The sequence below is a fragment of the Vigna angularis genome, chromosome 8 (assembly GCF_016808095.1).
Source record: "Vigna angularis cultivar LongXiaoDou No.4 chromosome 8, ASM1680809v1, whole genome shotgun sequence".
Lineage (NCBI taxonomy): Eukaryota > Viridiplantae > Streptophyta > Magnoliopsida > Fabales > Fabaceae > Vigna > Vigna angularis.
In genome coordinates, this window is record NC_068977.1 from 8,071,316 (window position 1) to 8,088,700 (window position 17,385).

At 31.3% G+C, this 17,385-nt stretch overlaps 1 protein-coding gene and 1 long non-coding RNA gene across 3 annotated transcripts; one reads left to right on the plus strand and one right to left on the minus strand.

Annotated features, from left to right (window-relative positions):
* Positions 1 to 3,205: 3,205 nt before the first annotated feature.
* LOC108343757 (probable inactive ATP-dependent zinc metalloprotease FTSHI 3, chloroplastic) lies at positions 3,206 to 7,582 on the minus strand. Its single transcript, XM_017582124.2, has 5 exons — positions 7,426 to 7,582; positions 6,140 to 7,275; positions 4,273 to 4,596; positions 3,667 to 3,967; positions 3,206 to 3,593 (listed from the first exon to the last, which is right to left on the minus strand). The coding sequence occupies exons 2-5, from the start codon at positions 7,238 to 7,240 to the stop codon at positions 3,391 to 3,393; spliced, it is 1,929 nt and encodes a 642-aa protein (XP_017437613.1). The 5' UTR covers positions 7,241 to 7,275; positions 7,426 to 7,582; the 3' UTR covers positions 3,206 to 3,390.
* Positions 7,583 to 8,434: 852 nt separating this feature from the next.
* On the plus strand, positions 8,435 to 14,705 carry LOC108345262 (uncharacterized). 2 transcript variants are annotated; one of them, XR_001833647.2, is made up of 4 exons: positions 8,435 to 8,592; positions 12,124 to 12,226; positions 12,379 to 12,448; positions 14,424 to 14,705. It is a non-coding gene; the product is annotated as an uncharacterized LOC108345262 (long non-coding RNA). The 2 variants fall into 2 exon arrangements; XR_008245071.1 differs by having other exon boundaries at positions 12,160 to 12,226.
* The last annotated feature ends 2,680 nt before the right edge of the window (positions 14,706 to 17,385 follow it).

The window sequence follows — 17,385 nt, forward strand, 5'->3', positions numbered from 1 at the left end:
ATGCAGATTAGTTTGTTGTGCGTAAAAGAAGACCCTAGTGGTTGTCGCTTGTTAGGGATTTATGTGATTATGTTCGATTTTTGCAATTTGGGGATTTGGGGTTTGATTTTCCTTTTTTGTTTATGTTGTTACAATTTGGGGTTTGTGTTGTTAACGTGGCAGAGTGATGTGTCAATGGTTTTAAAAAATTGGTCACGACAATGTTTCATCTTGTTCCATCTCATCATAAACAATTTAATGGCAGTAGTTCAATTGATTCAAATTAACCACTTTTTAGGACTCAATTAGAGATTCTAAAAAAACGGAGATCAAACTAGGAAATACTCACATAAATAGAGACAACTAAAAGAGTTTAACCTCATAATTATTATAAATTAATGTATTTGTTTCTCTTTCCCTTTACAATTATTTTCATTAACTAATGTGAATAATTAATTAATTCTATTTCCCATTATTCTAATATTAAAGAAATAAGATTTATTTTAAATTCTCTTTATCTTATTTTTATTAATACTTTTGGATCTCGACTTTTGCAAATTTGTCCAACCAAAAGAAACAACTTTGGGCCTACCGGCCCAATTAGGTCTAAACAACAACGACCACAGTCCAACGTTCTTGGGTAGCCATCGTGAGCCCTGTCACAACCCATCCGCATGTTACACTTCCCAACCTTCACTAAATTTTCGTAATTGCTAACAACAGAAAATTCCAGAAACCCAAAACAGATCCTACTAGCCACCATCCCAAAATCTCAATCATCAATCCACCAAACGAACGTCAAGAACACTAGATTATCAAAACACTAAAACCAAATTCGAGAGAACAAGAACAGAACGCCCAAAGATAATTCCCGAATCAAAAATCAAGAGCACAAGGACTTCAAAACAGCACCCAATTTCAAAACTCAATTCGAGCAAAACCCCAAGGTCGTGATTTTGAATGGAATTGATGCTTTCCCTGCAGCGAGAACACAGAACCTTATGAATCTTATTGTTTACCAATCTCTTATGAATCTTGATTTCCAAAATCAATTGCATTCATTTGTTCAAATTGAAACAATTTACAAAGAACTTGAAGAAAAGATAAATCCTTTCAAAATATTTTTAAAACCAATTTAATCCCTTCTTAGTTAAGCCTCATATTATTTTCTAACAATTATCTTACGTCTCTTTAAAGTTCTTTTTTACTTAAAGAAGCATTTCTTCTATTTTATTTATGCTTCTGAATTCTTTGACTTGTCTTATTGAAGAATCTTCTCTAAACTCTTCATCAATAAAAGACTTGATTTTCAATATCATATTAGAAAGCGACGATCTGATGTAGAAACAATTATGTCTTTATTCCTTACTACCCTTGCATTATGTAACAACATTTTATCATCTGAGTATTAACGTCCCATTTGTAGTTAAGAAATCATTGCTACTAGACAAAAGTAGAGCCTACATCGAAGCAAGTCTCCTATCATATAAGTCTTTTATTTTGAAATAATTCTCAATGAATATCTTGATATGGTCATCATTAGAGCCACGTGATTTCTTTTTTCTTTTCAACCTTATCTCCCATGTTGCTTGAATCATAATATTCAAGCAACCTAAAATTTTCTCTATGAAGCATGAATTAAGGTTAGTAGTTTCAAAGAGATAACACAAAATTTGTTTAACAATAGTTAAATGAATCATAGGTTAGATAGAAAACATGCACAAAAGCAAATAACATATTCAGCCTAAACTCTAATAAATACAAGAATGAATCAATCATTTAGTGATAGACGGTGTTTTCCACTTTTCTTGAATTATCATCGCATCTTAGTAAAGTAATTGGATGTATATTTATAGGTATCTTCACATTATCTACTTTTCCTCTTAAGAAACTATTTTCGATTAAAAATGAACTTAATTATACCAAGTCCAATGAGTTTGTATTACACCATATAAGGCCTTGTTAATTAAGCTTTAAAATGTGTTAAGAAAATGAAATATTTTCAAATCCAATGGTTTATTCTATATAGATTTCCTCTTTTATAACATTATTGAGGAATACACTCTTAACATCCATTTAATACAACTTTATACTGTTATAACCAATAACAAAACCAATATTAAAAGAATAAGTAGGAAGAGAAAAATCTACAACAACAATAATCCTTTCATGATTATTTGAATTATTATAAATGATTTATAAAACTTAGTTTGTAATTTTAGGTTGATTTACGACACTTGGTTCCTGAACTTTAAACCTTGGTTTTATTTTGAACTTGAAATTTTGTTCCTTAACTTATGTGTGACAAGTTATTTGATTTTTAATTTTCATTAAATTTGTAGTTTGTGGTACAATTGATGCCTTTATACATGATGACAAAATCACTACAAAAATATTGTATTATGGCAGGGGGTTTTTCTCGAGGTTTTCAAAACTGTCTTAATTACCAACAGTTCTAAAAATAACCGTCCCTAAGTTTTAATTTTTCTTTTTAAAATTTGTTTTCAGCGGTTTAGTAAACATAACTGCATTTAAGTTTTTTCTTTTAATTTTTTAAATTACACAAGAAATGGAGAACACTAAGACAATACAAAAACAATCTCACATAGTTATAAAGGTTTTTAGAGAGTGGTGTAGTAGTTGTCCATTTGATGTTGGTGGAGAAATTGCAACCCACAAACAGAGTGGTTGAAAAGAAAAACAATATGAAAATGAGTTTGTTATCTCCATAAATCGTCCATAGGAATGATTAAGGTCAAATCGTAATAGTGATTGATGTTCACAAATCATATCGATTTTATTTATTTTCTTGAAGTTTGATTCTGGTTTTAATATAGTTTCATTTATTTTTTACGATTTTCAAACACATTATTTTTTAGGTTTAATTCTTTTCGACATCCCTATTTGTGTAGGAATGTCTGAGATAGGTCCTCGTTTTCTAAAGTGTATCAAAATGGTCCTTAATTTTGAAAATTGATATCAATTGAGTCTTTTCCGTTAAATTGACTGGACGGCGTTAAAAAAATTGATGAGTGGGATGCTGAGATGACGAACGAACGCTCGTCCACCAGCGAACGAACGCTCGTCGACCACCGAACGCTCGTCGACCACCGAACGAACGGTCGTCTAGTGTGCGTGTATCCTATTACCTGTTATAACATCTGATATATTTTCATAAAGGATTTCTAAGTTACGCACATGTGTTGCTGAATTGAAGTTCAAATTTAGGGTCGAATTTTGCAACCTCAAATTGCAGGCAGAATCAAGTAATCAGTGACCATAAACTTGGCCTTTTGCCGGCTATATTACATCTTCCCTTTCTGCTGACAGTGTATATTCTCAGGCATTATGTAAAGGGTAACAATGAAATGAAAAAATAGAGGAAAACATAAGAAAATTGAACAGGAAAAATCATGAACTGAGTGATTGATAACCTAATGGTCCTTTCAGGTCATCCTGTCTTCTTTCATTTTTTCCCATCAGTGATGGCATCCAAGGGAATAGCTTGGTTAGCTCCTTGCTTATTTTACTAGACCTGAATTGCTTATCATTGATTCCGAATTTTGCTCTTTCAATAGCTTCCATTATGTCTTCCCTTGCCACAGTTTCAGTACCTGCAGAATCCAAGTATATGGTCACTCTTAAACTCATCAAACATTAAATATAAAAATTGTAAGTTGGTTTTACCTCTACGAGCAGCAAGCAAAGCGGATTCATTGACAATATTTGCCAAATCAGCACCTACAAAACCAGTAGTAAGAGAAGCAATTAAATGGCAAATGATGTTAGTGTCCTCCTCCAAAGGAACTCCTCTCAGATGCACAGCCAATATTTTTCTCCTTCCTTCTTCATCAGGTTCACCTACATATACTTTTCTTGAGAAACGACCAGGCCGACATAAAGCCGGATCCAAGGCTTCTGGCCGGTTAGTTGCTGCAATCACTACCACTCTCATCTCAGATTCAAATCCATCCATTTCAGTCAGCAACTACACACAGAAAATACTTTAAAAACTCAGCTAAGAGCATAAAACACCTATTAAACAGTATGATTTGTTTCTCAGTTTCATATTTAAAATTCAAATTAGCATATAAAGTGTTTTTCTTTCACGTAGAAAGTATATACTATTACTAATACTGTGAAGTAATTGAAGAAACTGAACTTTTGCACATTACCCTCCCACCCCACATTACTATATTATAGTCAGCAGTGACTAGTGAGCCATAAACATAAAACCAATTATTGATAAATTGTATCTGATAAAGAAATACAGCATAATATGTAAAAACTTGCCTGGTTTAGTGTCTGGTCACGCTCATCATTGAAACTTCTTCCACGCTTGCCTCCTACTGCATCAAGTTCATCGATGAATATGATTGATGGTGCAAATTTTCTCGCCGCGTTGAAAAGGTCTCTGATTCTAGCCGCCCCTCTTCCAACAAACAACTCCACAAACTCACTAGCGGATACAGTGAAAAAGGGTACACCTGCTTCCCCTGCCACTGCTCGTGCAAGTAGTGTCTTCCCAGTTCCAGGAGGACCCACCAGCAGCACACCTCTAGGTAACTTTGCCCCTAGCTTGCGGTAATTTATATCCCCTTGAAGACATGAAACTATCTACAAAAAGGGACTGTATCAATAACAATAACACAATCAAGTTGCTTGCTTACTGACAAGAAAAGTTCTACTAAAATTGATTAGACTTCATTTTCCAATTGTTACAATTTAATACTCCATATTAAATGATTAGAAGGGACCAACCAATCCACAGAATATGATGTAATATTCTGTCATGCTTCATCATAAACTATTCATGTGTTTTGTCCTATCTCTCAGAAATCTTTTTAACAAAATGGTTACATATCTCAAATTGGATATTAATCATTGAAGATGTAGAAAAGATATGGAAAATAGATGGTAACGAATGAAAAAAAAAATGAACAATTTCATTAAATTTTTTAGACTAAGAGAGGGGTATCTTATCCAATTATTCCATTTCCCTTTCAGTAAGGATTCTCCTTTTACAGAACGAATCCCTCTAATCCAATTTCCCTCATTTATCTAATTAACTCTTTTAAATGAACTAACCAAAGGGCCAACTGTCTAATATCTGTCATATTCAGCTCATAGTTCATACAAATGTTAGTTTTCAATCTAAAATATTTTGATGCAATCGTGACTACTTTCAAGATAATGCACCCAATTGCCACAGGCTAAACTTATAAGAGGCATAACTTTAACCTTTAAGTTAAGCATATCTAATTGGCAGGGAAACGTTGTTTCAATGTCTTAATTGTCCAACCCTGAATTAGTATGCCCATACAGCAACAGCGAGGAGTATGAGCCAATCCTATAATATTTAAATAGTAAAGCAGAGAATATCAATGCACAGAACTATAAGTCATTAATGATTGAAAAGATCTAAAATAAGACCATTACAGAACTTTAGGAAAAATTGTTTTGCTTTTGACACAAAACAATTGCCTGATCAAAGTTTTCTTTATCTGAAAAGGTTCAAATGGATTTCAACATAATAATTTTGAGATAAATTCAGAATTTGTTTATACGAAAGCTGGAGTATTATCTATAAATATTAAAGCTTTTACACCTCTTCTCATGTATTACGCTAAAAACTGAACCATTGATCACTAATTCTAACTTCCAAGAGATAAATAAATAGAAATAAAGAATGTAATTAAAAAACAAAAGATGTTGATCATCTCTAGCAAAATACTACTAACTACATAACAACACTATTATTCAGTCTATTATACGACCCTGCCAGTTAGCCTTACTGAACCTCTCCAACAACATGTTGCCGTATTTCTTCTTGCTATTTTATAAACTGAAGATGATAATATTCCAGGTCACACGAATTAAAAGGGAAAAATAGAGTAATAGTTCAGATTCTGATACTACTTGCACAAATAACAAATTAGCACAGTACACCCAGCATTCTGAATCTGTCTAAAAACAAGTACACAAGGATTGGTAACTGCACAGCCAACTCATACTTATTAGTGAACAAAATAGGATATTTCTCTATTGGTGCAAAGAAATTATCAGAGCGTAAGAGTCACTTGTTAACCAAAAGTAGCAAAACAGAAAAATCACTTTTGTTACATAATTATTTATAAACATTCCAGTATGAGATAATTACCTCCATGAGCTCTACTTTTGCAGAATCAACACCTTCCACATCATCAAACCCAACTGTCTGACTATTAGGCCTCTGCTTCCTTGCAGGACTATTAGCAGCAGAAAGTTGCCGATACAGAAGCCACATCAGTGGAATTAAAGGTATCCACAGTGTTATCACAGTGATCAAAGTACTCCTCATTGACATCAACACAGATTGAGGGGAAGAGCTATATGTAACCCCTTTTTCTCTCATCAAACTAACAAGGAATTTTTCATCATGATCTATTTTTCTAGTGGAATACTGCCATTCAGGAATTGAAGCTCTTGTCTTAGAGAATTTCTTTTGTACATTCACTACTGGAGTTTGGCCAGCCCTAGAAGCACCCTCACTCCCTATCTTATCAACATCCACATCAATGGAAACATCTACAACTTGAGATTCTTCACCGGAAACATGATCATTTTCAACATTTTGGGACTTCATGTTGTAATATATACGTCGTGACCCCTCTTCAACTAAAACCTTTTCAACATATCCATTCTGAAGGCTGGTGATCAAGTCGGAATATGGAACAGATTTCGGAGGGGGGAGTGCAGTCAATTTTAGAAACAGGAAACAAAGGCTGAACACAACAGAAACTGAGGCAGAAAATGCTACTGCTCTAATGTTCTTACGAATAAGTACCTCTAATTCATTCAAAATGGACTTAATAGAAGCCCTTTTAATTCTCATAGCCAATAACCGTAACCTTGGCCGCAATCTCAATGAAAACCTCTTCTTCAACCTATTACCTTCACCCTTACCATAGTGAGTTTTCTTCTCACCCTTGCTTCTACTCACAAATGGCTGAATTTTATTGCTTCTTGAAACACCGTGTGGAGTCTTGCAACAATAAGGAACCCTTAATGAGGGAACTCTACTTCTACCACCACAATACCCTAGCTTCTTGTCCCAAACAAACTCATATGGAAACTTGTAGCATTGGTTAAACCCTAAAGAAGACAAAACAAATGACCTAGTACCCAAACCTCCACACACCCCAAGATATGTTTTTTGGGGCATAGAAGGGGTAACAATAACAAATGACCCAGTATTACAGGGTATAGAAAAACAAGCCATACCTCTTTCACAATCAAACTACACACTCATAGTACCTGCCAGTGCCACATAAACAGCGTTAACATGAAAAAGAACATTAACAAGAATTGAAAACATAGGAGAACGGGGAGATACATAATTGCACAGAAACATGAATAGAGTAGCATAAACATGAAAAAGAACATTAACAAGAAAACATTTATTACCTAATCTCATATTATATGTCATGTAAAACGCAGACAGCAATTGTATCAAGTGGAAGATGAAGAGAGTGCTTCTTCAATGTTGATATATCTGTTTGAAGATTATTTATTTTCGGTATATCAAGTATTAGCCTATTACATATTCAATCTCGTACCTGGGTCTTTGGGACGCGAAGATTCATATTGCATTGCAATTGTTTTTTTCACCCTTATAATTTCTTTCTACATCCCTACTAATTTTTAAACTTCCATTTTTACCCTTCTTTTAAATGGAAGTGAAAGTTTTTCTTAGCAACACTTTTGTTCATTTGGCTTTTGTCTTCTTCACCGATGAGGTGCTGACAGCAAGATTTTGACACATTAATCAAAAGAATTGAAGATTATTATACTTTGAAGCTTGAAAGTTGGTAGTGATTCGGTATTAGCGTTTTGGGTTTTGGATTTTGGTTTTGGATTTTTGATTCGAAGTTCTTTCACGTTGTGCACGGCAAAATCTTTTTAAGAGTTGTGTAATGTAGAAGTCGTCTGAACTGTACAATTTGAAAGAAAAAAAGTGGTTTATTCTAGATTATATCTACAATTTCAAAATATTATTCTAAATTATATAATTCAAATCAATGATTTGACGTTAGAAATTGTATTCAAGATTATGTAATGTGAAATTCAATTTTAACCTTCGGATTGTGTGATCCAAAACTTCAAAACTGTTTGATGTGTATTTTTAAGAATTAAAACATAAAAAAAATACATTTATTGGATTAACATATAATATTAAATAATATCACTGAAATAATATCTATCTCAAATAAATAATAATAAAAAAGTGATATCTTATCAAAAATAATAATATCAAAGGATTGGACATAATTAACTTACTACACTAAACTATGGATTATCTATAATATATTATACTAAAAAAACTAAACTAATTTTACCAAAAATCGAATTGTACCATAGTTCAATTTAAATAAAGTGAACTTTTATATTTGTAATTATGTTTGAACTATATCTTTAATTTTATCTTTGTGTGAATCATGTCCTACTCATCCCATTTCTTTTTGAATCACCACCCTCACAATGATCGAGAGTTTCTGTTGAAGGTCCTATTGTCGTCAAAGGCCCTACCGTCGACAAAGGCTCTACCACCAACGAAGGCCCTTGGACTGTAAGGTAATATCTTTATCTACCCTCTCACAATTTGGGTTTTCAATTTTAATCATTACAATTCATTTTCGCTTCCTCTTTTTTCCCTAATTTCCCCAATATGCACCCTTTTACTATTCTTTGTTGATTCTAATGTTTCTACTCCATTAAAATTCGGTTTTGCTATTTTCTTTTTAATTCTTGCTCTGCACTTTACAATAAGAGTACATGATTTAATTGTTTTTTATTTACTATTTTAGCTTTTTAACCATTTACTTTGTTTGTGTTAATTTCTTCAATTTTGGATTGTTATTTCAAAATTGATTTTTTTAATCTGATTGGAAGAATTGAACTTGTGAACTTTGCATAATTATGCTTCTATTTTAGAATCCAAGGACCCTAAAAACAGGATGTCTTTTTAAGTAGAGTTGAAGTTGAATCCAAGGACCCCATGTTTTCGGTTCTTTTTTATCTTCTCTTTGATATTATGATTTTGATCTTTACATCTTTCTTTCACTACATGTTGTAAGTCATCCTTTAATTGGTATATCATTTTCTGATATGCATTAGTTTAGTTCCATTGATTGAAGCTTTAGATAATGAATTTTAATTTTGCATACAAATTTTGTTCTTGCATTCACTTTACTTGCTTAAGCATCAATTAGATTTGTTGGCAGCTTTGCATTCATCTTTTAGGTTTACCTTCTGCTTTTGCTTATTAAACTTATAAATATCCAGTTCTGATTCAATTTCATACCTTAATTTGAGATTTTTTGTTTTGTTAAACTGTGTTAATTAGATGTTTTTAGGTTCAATTCACATTGCCGTAATTGTGTTTGCATCATTAGCATATTAGTTGTTCTTAGGTTCAATTCATATTGCCTTGGTTGTGTTTGCATCATTAGTATATTGGTTATTTTATTTTGAAGTGTTTGCATCATTAGCAATGTACTTGAGTATGGTGTAATTTCTATACTCAAATTAACTTTATGAGAAACTTACCTTGTTTAACATTAGGTCGTTTATAGGTAGATTCATTTAAGTTTTATCTTACATGTTTTCCTCATTATCACATCTTGTATGCTTGTGTATGTATAATTATTTGAATAAATACTTTTGTTCTAGAACGAACCCACAATCTTTTTCTCTGTGTGTCTGTTGATTCAACCAACTAAATATATTCACATTTATAGGTACATGATTTTGGTTTCTTTCATTATGATCTTGGTGGTAAACAAATTTTGAACAATGAAAAGAGACCTTTTTCTCCTAAAGTTGTCCCGTGTTGGTCTAGAAATTAGACTATCGACAATGATAGTGGTCATTTATCATACAAAAATTATTTTATTGAGTAGAATAATAAGCTATTTACTTTATTTTATCTCTAAATATCATCTAGTAGTTAACTAATGATAAAGAATATAACTAAATATTGGGGATTGGAATTGGTTGTCTAATTATGATAACAAAAGAAAATGTAAATGTGTGATGTAAATTGTTTCGGTTATGGAGTTGAGTCACTGAATACCTCTATAATTTGTCTTTTCTCGTCGTCCGGTCTCATTTCCTATGTCTCTTGTTTGCTCGTCCGTTTGGGGTGTACTGTTAAAGATATTCCGATGATTGTTAAAGAAAAAAAAAGATGAAAAGTGTTAACTATTGGAGTATATATCATGCATACCTAAGTGGTTTGTATAGAATTTATTTAGATTCAAGCATATAATGTCTTACATGAATATATTTAAAGACTGTATAAAGGTAGGAATGAAATGTGGTAAATTAAGTCATAATTATCACCCTACATTTTTTAGACAGGTGAATCATAAGTAGCATGGTTTTAGAAAGTGAAAATGTTGGACACATATTTCACATCTAGTGTACTTACCATGGTACTTTTTTTATTTAAATAAAAAGAAAAAGAAAAATTATGCTACCTTCTCAAAGTTAAAGACTTTTACCTTCTCAAAGTTAAAGACTTTAAATTTGAATGTAATAGAATGTTTATATTTATTTCCTTATCACATTCTAACAGTCATATTTAAAAAAGAAATAATTACATGTGCAAATGTATGAGTGCACAATTGTGTAAGCATATTCTTGCAAATATAGTAAGAATATTTTATCTAGAAGCTTATAGTGTAGTTTTTATATTATTGACTCACTTTATATAAGTAGTAGTAATCAATCTTGAATTTAACACTATTTGGTTTGAGGAAGAACACGTTTGAAAAGTGTAAAACCCAGAAAAAATAATTATTCTTAGTTGTGGTACATTTTTTTTTTGTCTCTCTTCGATTTACTATGTCATCACCATACATCTTTGTTTTCATTAAAATATTATACCACTCATTAGGTAGGATTTGCAATGCAACCATTAATTTTCTCTAAGCTAGTTTTTGCCATTTTGTGCCTATTCATTGGTTACATTTTGTTTCTCCCATGCCATGGATCATAATTATTACATGGTGCACTTTTTCAATTATATGTCTTATCATGATTTTCATAGGCAGTGTAAATTAAATGTGTGTAGTAATTTTTTATTATTTTATTTTAATATGTTAATGAAATCACTTAAATTGGTGAATGAATTAGAGTTGCACTAGGATTCTTAAAGGTTTCATGGAATATATATATATATATATATATATATATATATATTAGCATGTTGTTATTAGTGATATACACATTAAATATATATTTTGTAAAATAATTATGCTAATTGTGAGTTTTTTCATATATACCTAACTGTAGTTTTTATATCATTCTAATGTATATTTTCTATCATGATGTAAAATGTTAACATGTATGATTTTTATAATTTAATTAGAGGGTTTTAAATAATTTAATTAGAAAATCAAGTGAATTAGGATTTTATAGAATAAATAAATGGTTTAAAATGTTGTAATATATTATAGGAGTAGAGATTCGAGAATTGATGTTTAGGGATTTATCAAGTGCATTTTATGTTGTCATTTTAATTTTATTGATTGTCATGTTAAGTGTGTTTTTGGACTATTACTATGCTATTTAAATGTGTTGCCATGTTCCTTTAATGCTTGTCATGGTTTTGTATGTTTATAGACGGTTGCCATGTTGGTTAGGGTGTTTTGGATTGTTGTCATGCTAATTTTTGTTTCATATGTTGTTGGGTTGCATGTGTTGTTGGTAATGTTGTTTTGTGTGTTTTAAAGGTCGGTTTGTAGGTTTTTTACCTTGGTCGAGTGATTGATGATGATTTGTGAAGATTTTCAATATGCTTGTGATTATTGTCGAGTTGTATGTGGTTGGCCAATTTTATGGTTGGTTATTGATGTTCTGTTTGGATTGTGTTGTACAGTGGACTGATTTGTTATGTTGGTTCTTTTAATGTGTATCTTGTAAGAACCAAGAAAATAGTTGGTTAAGAGTAGATAGATGTATTAAAGTAATGAGACCGAACATTTGTGTTAAAATAAATAAACAGTATAAATAGAAATTTATAACACTTGGTTCATTATCTAAATACTTTCTATCTCTCTAAAAACATTATTCTCTACTCTTCCTCTCCCTTTTCTCTAGATTTTCTCACTGAAGGTTCATTTGTTCGACGATCAGGAGACACCTAAGTGATCCTGGCGTCAAGGGCTTCCTGTTTCATTATTTGGTTCAGCGTTTAGAACTGGTAAGTCTCGTTCTCTGGTTTTCAGTAATTTCTGGTTTTGCTGCATGCAAGGAACAACTTTGTTTGCATGTGTTCCGCATTCTCCTTCTTCCATTTCTGACTTTATTCTTGGTCCTTTGGTTGGTCTCTTCTCACCAATCGGTGAGTTATAGGTGTTCTTAGGATTTCTGGAGGTGTAAGCAAATCTCTGAAGGTTGTAGCAGCTGTCCGGTTCAGTTAGAGGTAAAGGAAGCTAGTTAATTTAATTGTAATTTTCTATGTATGAAATTATTCCTTGGATGATTGCATATGTGTAACTTGAATGTTTGGTTGAATTGTGTTGAATTTTTGAATGCTGGAACCTATGAACTGGTTGGAGTTTCTTCGCATAAGTGTTCGGTTTGTTTTGATCTTAAGGAAGTGGGTATGCGAAAATGAGAGTTTGGGGTTGAGAGTGAAATCTGGTATGAGACTCTTTGGGATGATGTTAAAACAATTTTAGGTAGCTTTGGATAGGCGTAAATTGGTATATGAATCATGTTTGGAGGATTAGAAGTTGGGAAGTTGTAGTAAATTTGTGAAGATAGTTGTTGATCATAATTCTGCAGTTATTTTGCATAATTATGCAGATCACCGAGTGTCATTCATTGACCGTTCGACTTTCTTCTGTTGTTTGGTCTTAACTAATTTATATTTCTGTAGAGCTTTTCAGTTAATGACCGATCGGTCTTGTGCTAGTATTTAATTGAATATAGTGTTCGATCTAGTCATAGCCTTTGGTCTTAACCTAGTATTCGGCCTAGATAAAGTATCTGGTATAGTCTAGGTTTTCGGTCTTACACTAGTACTCGGTTTGTATAGGTGTTCGGTCACTTTAGTGATCAGTCCTACTTGAGTATTTTGTCTAAGTCCAGAGTGCTCGGTCTCGTACTTGTATTCGATCTTAACTGCGTTCGGTCTCTAATGGGCCTTACCTGTTAATGGCCTAAACCACAAGTGTTCGGTCTCCTGTGTAACAAATAGTGTAGGGGATTTTGGTTTATTATTGGGAATTTTAGGTCTTTATTGGATAACGGGTAGTTTGGAATTTCGGCATTTGTTTCAAATTATAAATAATTTGATTTCTAAAAATGAAATGAATCTTTTTTTTCTTACTCTGTTTGCTCTCTTGCTATTTTCTGGCTCAGTTGCAAAATCTGCCCAATTTCCTCTTCATGTATGGCTACCCGATGCTATGGAGGGGCCTACTCCAATTTCTGCCCTTATACATGCTGCTACTATGGTAGCCGCTGGAATTTTTCTTGTGGCTCGTCTTTTTCCTCTTTTCGTAGTGCTACCCAAAATAATGAACGCAATAGCTTTTATAGGTATAATAACAGTAATATTAGGAGCTACTTTAGCTATTGCTCAAAAAGATATTAAGAAAAATTTGGCCTATTCTACAATGTCTCAATTGGGTTATATGATGTTAGCTTTGGGTATGGGATCTTATCGAGGCGCTTTATTTCATTTGATTACTCATGCTTATTCAAAAGCATTGTTGTTTTTAGGATCTGGATCTATTATTCATTCAATGGAAGCTCTTGTCGGATATTCTCCAGCTAAAAGTCAAAATATGGTTTTTATGGGCGGTTTAACAAAACATGTACCAATTACAAAAACTTTTTTTTTAGTGGGTACAAGTGATGGTGTGGTTATTTATTAAGGTATTATGTTCCAATTGGTATGAAAGAGAATTCCAATGAGGGATATCTCGAACTGGTTATCAAGGTGGTAAAGTATGAATATGGACAGTGAAATCCACGACGTTCATCCTGAAATTCTGATGATTACAAATTCTCAAGTAGAGATGGGTAATGCATTGTGTGAGAATGTCAGGAGGTCCTAGCCTATATGGTCTTAGGTGAGTTATAACGGATTAACCCCGGGTGGCAGTTGATGATTTTCCAGTTACTATACCCCCAAGTGCACGAACGACCTCAAGCTACATATTTATACAATCCGGATTATCAAGTCAAGTGTTCAGTCATTTCTTGTAATGTATGGTCGTTCATTGTATGCCTTAAAGTGTTTGGTTGACATATGCTTATGTATTTGTTTAATTTGCATGATAATTGTAATCAATTAAATTACTCTAGCTTACCCTTCTTTTCTATCTTGTCCATGTTTCCCGTTCGGTATTCTTTATTTACAATGATCACCTTGTGGGTGTAAACAGAGAGAGGTGAGTGTTCGCTGGAGCAAGCACTGGATGACGAGGACCCAATGGTGTAGTATATGACCGTTCGGTTAAATAAATATAGTATGTATAGACCGTTTGGTCATGTATATAGTTTTGCATCTAGGATAGACTTTTGTAAAGTTTAAATTTATAGTTATTTTATGGATAACTGTAAGTTAACTTTATTTCTAGAAACTGTTCTACAATATTATGATGTGATGACTCTTAGACATATAGTTTGGACTATATTTTTGGGATGTTATAAATATATTTTAACCATCATTAAAATTTTCTAATGTATTTTGAACATATTAAATATTAAAGAATATCTATAATTACTTATCTAGCCTTTGCTTTTTTCAAAAAATGTCAATTTAGTCATATAATATTTTTAGTCTCAATTTGGTATTGATTTGTGAAAAATTTTGCAATTTGATCCTAATTTCATAAAAAAATTATGGAATTTAGTGTTGGGAAAAATTGATGTAATTTGATAGTTTTTGTTAAATTTATATAATTTTTCAACATTGACTATGTTAATTACACAAACAAAACTCATCATTCTTATTAACAACTTCAAAATTTGATGACATATCTTTTGATCCATTCGAGAAAATTTTAACAAGAAGAAAATACATCAATCTTAACAAATCAGTACTAAATTGTAACAATCCATGTTTATTAGTAATATAAATTATTATAAACAAATTTTCAAACAATAATTTTTCTCTTATAAAATATTATCAATAAAAAATTGTATTTAACATTTTTACATTAAAATATTATGTAAATATTTATATTTTTGAATAATTTTCATATTTTTATTATGTAATAATTAAACTGATATTATTAAATAAAAAAAGTAGCATAAATCATATATTGCATAAAACTTGTTATGAGAATTTAAATAATTATATTTATAACAAAATAAATTAAAAAGTAATATTTATAACTCATTTGAAAATATAAAACATATATTTATAATAAAACAAAACATTTTTAATGTTGTAATTTTTCTTATATTTGTTGGATTTATTTTTTATAATTCTTTAACTTTAATTAGAGTTTTTGACTTTTAGAATACTAAAATAAAAAATTAAAGTTTAAAAATTAACTATCTAAAAATATATAATTAATATTCACATTAAAATCATAAATGTATTAAAATTCCAAATATTATTATTACTATTATTATTATTATTATTGTATATAAGGTTTATATTTTGATATAATTTAGTTACATATACACATAATAATTATTTTTTAAATTAACTTACAAATTATTTAAAAAATGTTTAATATTGAAATTTACAAAGTTAAATATATAATAAGATTGAATAATACCTTATAATACAGAGAATTAGCAACCTAAAATTAGCATATTGCACTATGACGCTATTAAAACGGATAAAAAGACCTAAACGCGACGTAAAATCATATATTAAATAATTTATATTCATTAGTATGTGTTATCAATGAGGAGCATTGGTAAATTTGAAGATAAATGATTTTGATGATGATGCAAGAAGATAGACTGTTTTAATTATTTTAAAAGCACTTTGTAGATTATAAATGTATTAGGAAAGACTTTGAACATGTAATACTTAGAAAAACTTGTACTTCCAGAACTGTTACGCATTTAATCAATTATTAGAAGCTATAATCGATTATCCTGAGTTTTTTTCTGAAAAACCTTGTTGCTCTGGAATAATCGATTATTACTCCAAATAATCGATTATCACTGGTTCTTATGAGAACTGCCAAAGTCTCTGGAATAATCGATTATTCCTCAGGATAATCGATTATCATTTTTGATAAACCTGTAACTGACTCAAATAATCGATTATCACTAACAATAATCGATTATCTGTGGCAGTTATAATTCATCGCTACGAACTTAGACCAGTTGGCTATATAAGTTAGTTCCAAAACTCTTAGAAGATAAGTCTGAGCTTTTTGAGAATACAGTTTGTCTGAGGAAGTTCTAAAAAGCTAGTTCAAGTGCTTTGCCTAGTCTCGTGAATAGGAGAAGCTCGCGTTTTGTGTGTCGATAGTCAGAGCGGTTCTCTTCGAGTTGGCAAGGTGATCATCTTTCGGTTCGTTCGTCGAAGGAATGTTTTATCTCTCTGTTTTTTATTCACTCTTATTGTAATTTGTGAAACTGATTTTAGTGAAAATGTTAATCACTTTTTATAGTGATTAACAACTGGACGTAGATTCTTTTGAATCGAACCAGGATAAAAATCCAGTGTATCAATTTTTCTACTCCCTACTCTCTTTACTGTTTTATGCACTGTTTGATAAATTTTCTCTAAGAAAATTGTTTTTCTAAAACGGACAATCAAAACTTGATTTGTGACCGTAACACGCTTTCCGCTTAAATATTTTATTCCGCTGCGCGACTCTATAACGGCACCGATTGTTCCGACAGTATGTCAATCCTACTTATTTATTTTATGTTTGTTAGGATACTTATCCTGTTTTATCATGATTATATTGTGTGAAGGGTTATTCTATTTATCATGATTATATTGTGTCAATGGTTACCTTATTTATCATGATTATATTGTGTTTAGGGTTACCCTATTTATCATGATCATATTGTGTCTAGGGTTACCCTATTTATCATGTACTTTTGTATCAATTTATTCTTATAAATAGAAAATTATGAGAGATTCCATTTTGATGTGGTAGTTTAATCGTAGAATTTATTTGTTTATGTATTTCCGGAATATGAGTGTGTGACTTGTTTTAATTGGTCCTATTGAAAGTACAGAACATCAAATGGGTCTGTCATCTTGATAGAGATGGTTTTATTCCGTCAGATATTTAATCTAGTATCTGGAGCACGGAATATAGAAAATAGATTCTAAAAATCTTAATACTATGATTCATACTAAATATTTAGACCTCGCAACTAGACTTAAAAACCTTTTCAAAGAATTCTCAAAAAATAAAT